General features: G+C 47.2%; 2 protein-coding genes across 2 annotated transcripts; one reads left to right on the top strand and one right to left on the bottom strand.

Annotated features, from left to right (window-relative positions):
* Nucleotides 1-1,798: 1,798 nt before the first annotated feature.
* On the bottom strand, nucleotides 1,799-8,886 carry LOC139837935 (uncharacterized). The gene is made up of 5 exons (XM_071827259.1): nucleotides 7,015-8,886; nucleotides 6,734-6,932; nucleotides 6,311-6,528; nucleotides 2,330-2,420; nucleotides 1,799-2,205 (listed from the first exon to the last, which is right to left on the bottom strand). The coding sequence occupies exons 1-5, from the start codon at nucleotides 8,884-8,886 to the stop codon at nucleotides 1,799-1,801; spliced, it is 2,787 nt and encodes a 928-aa protein (XP_071683360.1).
* Nucleotides 8,887-9,294: 408 nt separating this feature from the next.
* LOC127339425 (BTB/POZ and MATH domain-containing protein 2-like) lies at nucleotides 9,295-10,356 on the top strand. The gene has a single exon (XM_051365283.2). The coding sequence runs from the start codon at nucleotides 9,295-9,297 to the stop codon at nucleotides 10,354-10,356; it is 1,062 nt and encodes a 353-aa protein (XP_051221243.2).
* The last annotated feature ends 252 nt before the right edge of the window (nucleotides 10,357-10,608 follow it).

Genomic DNA, 10,608 nt, shown 5'->3' on the forward strand with positions numbered 1-10,608 from the left:
GCCTGGGGGGTCTAGGTCTTGTGGACACGAGACTTATGAACATTTGCCTTATGGCCAAATGGATTTGGAGGCTGTACGCTGGGGAGCAAGGCCTCTGGGCGGAGATCCTTAGGGCTAAGTATCTGGGGGAGAGGGACCTCCTCGCAGATAATCATAGGCCCGGATCCCAATTCTGGAACGCTATCCAAACGATCAAGCATGTCTTCGGAATGGGGGCCCGACACGCTATCCGCAACGGCCGTGCCACTAGATTTTGGGTGGACCGGTGGCATCGAAGGGCCCCCTCAAGGACCAGTTCCGGGCCTCTTTGCCATTGCGTCGGAACCCTGGCCACGTGCAGGCTCACGTTCCGCCGTGAACTGGGCTTAGGGGAGCGCGTGGAGTTGACTAACTTTGCCCGGCTGGTGGAGACAGTCCGCCTGTCGGAGACTCAAGATCGGATATCTTGGTCCTTGGAACCAAATGGGAAGTTCTCCGTGCGGTCTTTGTACAAGAGCTTATGCCAAGGCATTCCCCACAAACACTTTGGGATAGTGTGGGAGACCAAGGTGCCACTCAAAGTCCGTATCTTTCTGTGGCAATTGTCGAAACGTCGGCTCCCCTCCAATGACAACATCCGGAAACGTAAGGGTCCATCTAGTGGGACTTGCGCCCTTTGCTTGGAGGTGGAGGATAACAACCACATCTTCTTCAGATGTCCGCTGGCGCGCTTCATGTGGAGTGCGGTCAGAGACCTTCTTGGTTGCTCTTGGAATCCCTCGTGATTTGCCGACATATTTCGGTACATGCGCGTCCACGTCGGCCAGACTCGGAGAGTTCTTTGGTTGGCGTGCGCTGCCCTTCTTTGGTCACTCTGGAACGTTAGAAACAAATTCACCATTGAGGGTAGTTTTCGTGCTAACCCGTGCAGGCGTGGAAGCTTCTGGCTAGGAGAGGAGACCGGCAAGCGGTGGAGCTGGTGATTGGCAGGATCCGAGCTCTTCATGCTTCTATCAGAGATAGTGTCTAGTGTCTTGTGCTCCCCACTGGGGCCGAGTGGAGTCAGGTGGCGTCCGAGGTTTCTAGGTGGCAGGTTTTGGCGTTGGGGTGTCGCCTTGCCATCTGTTTGTGTTAGGTCGTCCACCTTGTATCTTGTGTTGTCCAGGTCGTGTAACCTGTGCTTGTGGTTGTGTGGAGCATCCCTCCATCGTGTCGCGTCTGGTTCGTGTTTGTGGATGATGTATGAATTCTGCCGTTGGGGCTTTATTAATTTAAAACCGGGCTCTGCTCGAGCCTTATGTTTAAAGAACATCAAGATGTACGTCAACATTAGCCTGATTATCCTCAAAAACGACCCCACAGTTGCTAGCCAAACTAGCAAGTTTTTCATTTGGTACAGACCGAAGAACAATAAAAGGGTTATTTACCTGCAATTTCGTTACGCTTTGCCGCTCTGGTTTCCGCTTTCTTCATAATAGAAATCCCATCTTTACACACCCTTTTGCTCGTTCTTGTCGCCATCACCGGCTTCGACATGTTCATTGGCTTTCCCACCACATCCAGTTTCTGTTTCTTCGCACTATTGCAGGACACCAACAACCACGGATTATCCCGGACAGCAGCATCATCACAAACAGTCTCAGACACCTACCTCACTGGCACTGCCTCAGTCACGGACACCAGTGCAGAAATCATAGTTGCTACTTCCGCCATGTTCCTTTCCCGACCACCATTTGAAACCACAATCTGTTTAACTGGAGAAAATGAGTTCCCAACTGCATATCGCTCCACCCTCTCCCATCCTAGCACATTTATCAGTCTAGCCATCGAAATCCTTCTTCATCCCTCCACCCTCAGCTCCATCATAGTCTATGCCTTCATAGCCAGCATCCCCGTCGTCATCCCGAGAGGTGTCTTTGTTCGCGTTATCCTCCTGATCTCCATCATTACGTTCCCCTCTGCCATCACCGGTGTCATCCTTGCCCTTCCTAGCATTATCAGGATCATTTGAAGACGGAGGAGGGGCATAATCACCTTCCACCTCCCAGCGAATGTAGTAACCCTGACCATTAATGTACACACCATTCACTCCATTCACAAGATCAGGCCTCTTGACAGCTACCTTAATTCGGACACAGTTTGGCTTTGACAGAGAAGCTTTGCCCTCAGGTGCCTTCGTCGAGTGCGGTGGCCAAAAGGGAGTGGTGGAGATTGCAGCTGGAGGACCTTGCTGGTAATGTTAGATGGCCAAAGAGGAAAATAAGTTTTCTCTGCAAATTTCAAACAGTACCTCCAAAAAAGGGCCCAAAAAACGGTGAGAAGATGTCAAATGGATCTCCTCCTCCCATACATTCCTTCAGGGCATCTTCACCATACTGATCATAGATCTCACGCTTCTCAGTGTCACTAAGAGCCTCATAAGCTTGTGCAAGCTCTTCGAACTGAAATGAAATTAAACATCAAATACACCAGAAGTAATCCTCTCATAGTTTAGATCATGATAAATAGTAAGTAGGTTTAGCACAAGAACTAAAACAGTACCAAAATCAGGGACAGTATATGGTGCCCACACTAAATAGCATTTGAACTTTCCCAAGCAGATACCCCATTATGTTGAATAAATACTTCCTCAATTCCAAGAGTACGATTTGGTAAATTTAAACAAAGTCCAGAAGTATATTGACAATAAAAATCAATAAAAAATAGTTTTGCATCATAATATACGATGGCTATCATGTCGCAGATTGCATAATTCAGATTTTCCATAAAAATCAAATACCCCACTATATCAGAAGTAAGAAGCATTATGATATACAAAGGAGTAAAACATCATCCAAACAAACTTGACATCAAACAAATCTAAGTTCTCAACGGATATAAAATCCCTATTGATTTTCACAACAATGAACTAGTAAAACATCATCCAAAAAAAATTTGACATATGTACAAGGGAGTTTGGATCACAAGATCCATGTCATGTCATATAAGCTCCACATATATCCAGAAGAAAAAAAAGGTGAAAAATCATCAAAATCAGATGATCCTTGGTCTAAAAGCAGATAGACCGCTGCATATCATTTTCAGCCATCAACATGGGATTCGAAATTCGAAACTTCAATCATGAGGTGTATAACCTACCCATGGACAATTATCATCAGGGACATCATGCATGGTAACGGACAAACTAGCTAAAAGTTGGCCTCCCATGATAGGGCAATGTTGCATGTCCCACAAAGCCGCCGTCACGGTTACCACTCCTAACAAGTATAGGTGGTAGAATGCAATTCCAGTGATGCACGACCACTGAACATCTTTATCACAGAAACTGGAAAGAGCATCATATATTTTGTCATGACATTATTATAACATAACAGTTGAACACCTAACTAGCATTCTAGCAAAGCCATCTAGAATATGCATTATCCCTAGGTGATTAGCTCAAAATGAGTAGTATCAAACCACCAGTATAAATAAACTAGCCAAACTGACATAATGAACACAACAAACTGGATACTGCTGCCCCACTTACGGTAAATGGAATCCTACCTAGGCCTTGCTAGTAAATTGACCAAGAAATATGCATTCAAATTATGAAACGCAAATGATGCTTATGAGATGTTCATGAGAGCATATGCATTTTGATTCATTTTAGAACCAATTGTACCTATACAAGTTTAAGGAGTGAAGAATACTCGATTCCATCTGTACTTATAAAAGTACAAATTCTGAATGCTTAAGATCACAGGTTACACTATTTAGTTCACTCAAAAAAGGAATGCAATCAAATTAGCATGGTTAATTCCTGTAACTCGGGATTGTTGCCAAAACTCAAAATATGCTACAGTAGAGTTGCTACTTCTCTGAATAAATAGCCAAGTACAACCGCATAGTTTATTTTGTTTCGAACTATACTCATCAAAAATATTTTGCACTGGGTGATGTCCTAGATAAAATAATTACCAGCAGCTTTGTGCTAGTGTACTAAACATGAATCGATACAGAGACTGCTGCAGTACACCCATGTCTTTGCTCAAGCTTTTATATATGGTTAACATGAAGTGGTACATGTTTTGGTTCAGTTTAGCTTCAGTATACACCTATCAAAACAACCTAAAGGACTGACGTTTATCTACAGAGAAACACCACACACTCGCTATCCCAACTGAAGAATAAAAGCATTCTGCATCCTCTGTATACTCTGAATAATTCAGTTTAGCTCTTCCGTTTACTTCACTTTCAAACCAGAGCATCAAGCAATCGAAATTACCGTCAGCACAACATGGATGTCTATACTACAGGGAAGGGTCTGAGATGAAAACACGATTTCCAGTAAACTTGTGTGTATGTGTGAATTGATATTACCATACGACATTCATACAATTTAGTATCAGAAATTAAAAAGGACTTGTACTCTTGCCAGGTTTGCAATTGCCCTTAAGGCTTAAGCTTGATGTTTATGTAGTTACTACAGTTTTACTTTTAGCAAGCTAAGAAAACAGCTCTTAGATAGCATCTCACGTGATATATGGTAGTCCAGGTGGCTCTCATTTTTGGCATGATCTCGTGGACTCAATGACTTCTACTTGATCCACACAAAAAAAAATCAATTTTATTCAGCAAAAGCAGAATGACTTGAACCAATTCCTTTACATAATAATCTCCCAAGATTGAACGAATTAACTACAGTTTTCTCATGTGCGTTTGAGGTTACAGAGTTTCAAGTAAACAAAGAGTTCACAAATTGCTTGGAATACGAACAGAAAGTTAAGAATCAGTGCATTCTGTACCCGAAGAAGATGACAACGCCGATCCATAACATTGCCTAACAAAAAGAAAAGCAGATGAATTACACTGAGTTCTAATATACCTCCTTGACATAGTGCACACGAGGGATCAGAACCAGAGCTCACCAGAGGGTCTCATCGTAGCCGAGGCAGAGAAATCACCGCCGGTCTTTGCAGTGTCGAGCAGAGCACGTGATGACGGTTTCCCCATCCACAGAAGCAACAGCTACTCGGGGCTCGTCGGACAGATTGATGGTTCTAGATTGGTTAGTTCGAGATGTCTTGTCGGTGGGGGATTGGGTAGCGACTAGCGAGCATGGAGTCGATTTGGCGCGGAGAGGCGGGCTTCTGTCATTCTCATTGGTTTCTTAAGTAAGATGTTTGCATAATCTGAAATACAAGTGTTGTGAAACAGATTAAGAGTATGACCCAATTTCTGCATGCTTTTTTCCTTCGGCAAACGTGGCGTTGATGTTAAAATGCATATACACCGAAATGTGCTTTACATGTGCAGACAACTGATATGACTTTGATGGTGGTTAACCTATGTTCGCCTTGATGTTTTACATCAGAAACAAGAGCAAGCAACTCGTTTGCTGCTGCCAACCTAACAAGATAACACGAAACCAATTATTTGGTATGTGGAGGGAGGTGAGGAACGGGCGAAACCGGATTAGATATTTGGAGGTTTGACATGGCACTAGGGCTGAGAAACTAGGGCAAGCCGAGCTAGGCCTACTACTATCATAAACTACTCTTGGAATCACATTCACATCTGAATCTGCCCACACAACATGCTAAAATTAGGATATCAGACAAGCCAAGCCAGGAATTTAGCTCTTTTCCAACTAATGGCAGCCAAAGCCAAGAAAACCACTTCTATTACCACCAAACCACGAGTAAGAAGCTATAACTGCAACAGCACAAAGCAGGAGTATGATCACTAGCAGCTGTACTGATCCATCGTTTCTAAGTTTGTCCACAATGTTACTAGGACAACTCGGCTGAAACTACAGCCTCCTACTGTATAAGATCTCCTAGATCGAGCAGCCAAATTAAGAGCATCTGGTTAAAGATCAAGGTACAGCCTGCTTCATCATACCCATTTCACAACCATAGCAGCAAGCAACCTAGCTTGATTTACACACAAACTTAACAAGGTCAACAAACAGAAGGCACGGACACATGCGTACCAGTAGCAGCTAGCTCAAGGAAACAAAACATGCCGGAGTACAAGAATATCACAGTGCAATGTCCGCCACTTTCCTGATACTCGCAGAATGTGCATTCATTAGGAAACCATAGCACACAGCAGGAATGCATATAAGGTCTCACTTCACAGCTGATAACATCACACACTAGCTATAGCCGCGACATATATTATTACACGGCCAAGAGAAGATTCACTTATGGTCTGAACGGCCATGGTGCACATACCTGACATGGGCAGCCCAGCCCGAACTTCCGGGCCTGGGCCTAAAAACAATCGCCCGATGGCCGGGCCAGGCCAGGCCTAGTTTTTAGCGTCGCGCTTTCCTCGGCCTTGCCCAGCCCGAAGGATGCCGAGGTACTTGTGCTGAGGAGGCAGCATGATTCAGATGCTTCGCGAGCTGCACGTCTATCTTGGAACTGAAGTAGACAAGGTCCATCTCTAGCAGGGCATGCACGCGGTCGGTTCCATATTTCGTGATATCGTGGTAGATGTACTCGGAGCGATCCGGATACACAATCTTTGTTGAGGAATCCACGCCATAGTAGCAGCGGGCTATTCACAAACAAAAACCAATCATGGTTCAGTAAGAGATAGAAAACACCTTCATAAACCAATCCAAATTTAGGTGCAGTGCATGCAAGCATGAGAAGACGTGGTACAAGCTGCAAGTATGAAGCAGATCGCATGACCCAAAGTACTAATCAAGTGCTATCAGGTACTAATTAGCCATGCGGCGGCCGAAAAGTAGCAGACTTACCCACATACGGGTAGGGTAGAGGGCAGCAGAAGTTTGGCTTTGGCTCACTTGAGGCCCAAAATTCGGCGAAGAATAGTGTCCTCTCAAGCTTCAAATCAGGAGTAGCCGTAAAGTTGACTTGGTAGTGCCTGCCAAATCTGGGGGGGCCTTCCGAGCTTTCCTCCACACAAAAGATAATATCAAGTTTATACTTTGGTCCCTGCAACAAGCAAGAGTTGGTCAAATGAAGGTAAGGCGAATATACGTAGCAGCTAATGGTTGAAAACAACTTTGATACCTACCCAGAAATGCTTCGACGTGTAATCCTTCAGCACCTGTTCAATCTGTGAACGGAACCACCTCCTATTCTCCTCATAGTCTGATCTCTTATTTGCCACCATCTTCAAAGCCTTCGCACAAAGTCTAGGAGCTGGCCCTAGTACCGGTACTGGATTAATGCATGTCCACAACACGGCCTCCAGAACAGGTGTCATCTCTTCAAGTAGCAACACAGTCTTACTAGTTTGAGCCCTAGTTATACAGGAGAGAAGCTTGTTTCGCTCATAAGGCATAAGCAGCAACCGCTGGTGCAGTTCACCCAGCTGAAGGGGCAGAGGGTGTTCAGCGACCGTGGCAGCTTCATGGAAGGGGTTTTTTTCAAGCCTCTCTGCCGATGATGATGATAACATGTCAACAATGTTGCATCTTGCAATGCAGAGTGTCTCCAGAGCACACGCCGGCACTAAGAACTGGGGGTCGACAAATTTGGCCAGCTCTGTAAGGCCCTTGAGGGAATAAACTTGTGAGGGAAGCAGCGCCACGGGGTCGAAGATGTCAATGTAGTTTTTCATCTTCCTTTGTTCAGAAAGTGGGAGAAAGGAGCCATGCATGTAGAACCAGATGGAGTTGACGATGATGTTGGAGACAGGGTCCATGGAGCCATAGCAGTGGCCGGCTATGAGGAAGCCGCGCATGAGGGAGCCGGAGGGTGTGGGCAGCAGCTTGAGAGCCTTGATGTAGAAGTTGTGAATCATACCATGGAGGTACATGTTGAGAGACTGCCGGTAATCGCAGTCATCGCCACACGGGGCCTTGAACAAAACTGACTGGCGAACTGCTTCATCCAGGCAATCTTCTAGCTCATCAGACAGTTCAGACTGCACCGACCAGATGGGGCGGCTGTGAAAGCTGTAGGTGGTGCTGATGGTCCCTGCAGTAGGGATAGCTTCCGTTTCAGCCCCCATAACATCAAGGTTATGACCAACATGGAAAGCCAGTTTATCTATGGCATCATGGCTTATGCCGGTAACATAAAGCGGCCTCCTCACAATACGGCTGATTGCTTCAGCATCCTTAGCCATGATAGGAGGAGGAGTACCATCAGCTGAAAATTGCTTCTGTAGGAGGTCAAAGTCGGCATCTTTGAGCCGGATTGTCATGGCCTGAGCCAAAGTGGTGGGCGAAGGGTGGCCTGCCCTGGTGGCCGCCCACTTGAGGGCGGCAGACGCCCTTTCTGAGTCAGGGTCCAGTGGTTCTTCAACTTCAGCATACAGATCGTGTTGGATGAGCTTGAGGGCAAGGAGGAGATTGGCGTTGGCCCGGTAGATGTATCGGATGGCCTGTTCCTCAGTGAGCCATCCGAAGTATGCCATGAGGAAGCCCACGAGACTATAGTAGGACCTGCCTGCAAGCGAGTGCCAGGCGTAGACACCGCTATTGGATTTGGCTAAGGTTTTGCGCACTACTCTTTTGGACCTCCTACCGGCGGGTGGAGAGGAGGAAGCTGCAGCTGCTGCTGCGGCGGCGGCGTCTTCGGGGAGGAGGGCGAGGGTGTTTATGATGATGTTGGAGACAGGGTCGAGGAGGCCGAGGCACAAGCCGCCGGCGGTAAGGCGGCCGACGAGGTCCGGCATGGTCTCGCAGGGCAGCCGATGGAAGGCCTCCTCGTAGAAGGGGACGATGAGGTCGTAGATGGCTTGGGGCAAATCCTGGTCGGGAAGAGGAGGTTCGACGTCGACGGTGGGCGCATCATCGCCGGCGCCTTGGGGGAGGCAGGTTGGGCTGTGTAAGCACGAAATAAGCCCCCTCCTCCGAAGAAGGGGAACAGAGCTGGAAGAAGCGGATCCAGACGGCGATCCTGACTGCGAGCAGAGCTTGCTTCTTTTGCGTGGCATGGGTCTGGTCTGGGATGGCCGGTGGCCGGTGGCGAGCAGCAAGCAAATCTTGCCCTTGCGGCGCGCGGGGGAGAGGAGATTAGGGTTTTGGCTGGCTTTCTCTTTCCGTTGCGGTTGGTTTTGACTCGAAATCGTTAAAAAAAAAAATCTGCCTTCCTGATGGTGCCCGACTGGTTAAGGATGGCATGCAGAGGACGCGTGCCCTGATCGTGCCCGACTCGGTTATGGAGCCAGCCGCCGACCGTTTGACAAAGTCCCGTACCAAGTACAGTACATCACGTGATTCCTAATTCGATTCGATCAACGCAGGTACTACGTACATAGTACTCCGTATATAAATAGAAGGGGTTGTCAAGTCCTCAACGATCGATCTGCACTTCTTTTCAGAACTCTTACCAAGCATTTGCGATGTCGATCTTGCTGAGCGCATCGACATGCACAGTGGAGTCGGAGCAGGGCGAGCACTTGTTCAAGATACTCGATCACAGCCTTCACAGGGGCATGGGCGTCGGCCACTACATCCAGTCGTCATGCTTCACTGTTGGCGGCCATGAGTGGTGCATCCGCTATTACCCGGACGGACGTGCTGGACCTACGGAAGATAACAAGGACGCCATAACACTCGTTCTGGAGCTGGTCGAAATGGACCCGAACAAAGAACGGGCGCGGGTATCCTGCACAATCAGCATCTTCGACTGGAGGACCAAGCGGTTCTCTTCGTTGGTGGCCTTCACGGAGAAATTTTCCAATTCAGACTGCCTTGTCTCGCGCACCATAGACAGGGCCACGGTGGAAGCATCGGACTATGTCGTTGACGATCGTCTCACTCTCAAATGCGCCATGACCGTCATCAAGGAGCCGTATGTTATGGAGGACCATATCGAGGTGCCACCGTCCGACATCACGGAGCAACTCGGGAAGCTGCTAGATGCAAAGGAGGGCGCAGATGTGACGTTCGAGGTCCAAGGAGAGGAACTCCCCGCCCACAAGCTCGTGCTAGCGATGCGGTCGCCGGTTTTCAAGGCTCTGCTCTACGGGCCGATGAAGGAGAAGGACTCAAACCGGGTCATCATTGATGATATGCAGCCTGCCATCTTCAAGGTTTTGCTCCACTTCATCTATACCGATTCGTTACCTCCCAAGATGGACGACGACTTGGAGGGAGACGATAAGAAAGAGGTGACAAGACACCTGCTTGTGGCTGCGGATCGTTATGCCATGGAAAGGCTGAAGCTTATGTGCGAAAACATCCTCTGCAAAGACCTCGATGCCGAATCTGTTGCAACTGTATTGGCTTTAGCCGATCAGCATAGTTGTTCCGGACTAAAAGATGCTTGCATTCGATTTATTGCTTCTTGTACTAAAATAGATGATGTGGTGGCAAGCAGAGGGTACATTCAGCTCAAGAGATCTTGTCCGGATAGTGTAATAGAAATGTGGGAAACAGCATGTAAACTCCGCAAAATCTAGAGTTACTACTTTGTCCATATCAATAGCTGATCTTAGTAGCTATTCGTCCTAGAAAGAGTACCTTATCCCCAATAATTCTTTGTGGCCTTCTCCTCTCATACATGTTTTTTCAGAAAACTGTAGTGCACATACATGTTTTTTTATGGTATGGAACACAACCGATGAAGTTGATCTACGACTACGAGACAAGTAGGGCTGGTAGCGTTTTATCACACCCAACTGGTACGAATTTTTGGTCTGATGTCTAGGTTT

Source organism: Lolium perenne, chromosome 3 (assembly GCF_019359855.2).
Source record: "Lolium perenne isolate Kyuss_39 chromosome 3, Kyuss_2.0, whole genome shotgun sequence".
Lineage (NCBI taxonomy): Eukaryota > Viridiplantae > Streptophyta > Magnoliopsida > Poales > Poaceae > Lolium > Lolium perenne.

What these genes read in the sequence shown, in the direction of transcription:
- LOC139837935 (XM_071827259.1), bottom strand. Translation starts at nt 8,886, where the DNA reads ATGCCACGCAAAAGAAGCAAGCTCTGCTCGCAGTCAGGATCGCCGTCT. An exon ending in TCTACCCTACCCGTATGTGG is followed by an intron (nt 6,529 to 6,733) that starts GTAAGTCTGCTA and finishes GTTTGTGAATAG; the next exon opens with CCCGCTGCTACTATGGCGTG. An exon ending in CTCGGCATCCTTCGGGCTGG is followed by an intron (nt 2,421 to 6,310) that starts GCAAGGCCGAGG and finishes ATTTCATTTCAG; the next exon opens with TTCGAAGAGCTTGCACAAGC.
- LOC127339425 (XM_051365283.2), top strand. Translation starts at nt 9,295, where the DNA reads ATGTCGATCTTGCTGAGCGCATCGACATGCACAGTGGAGTCGGAGCAG.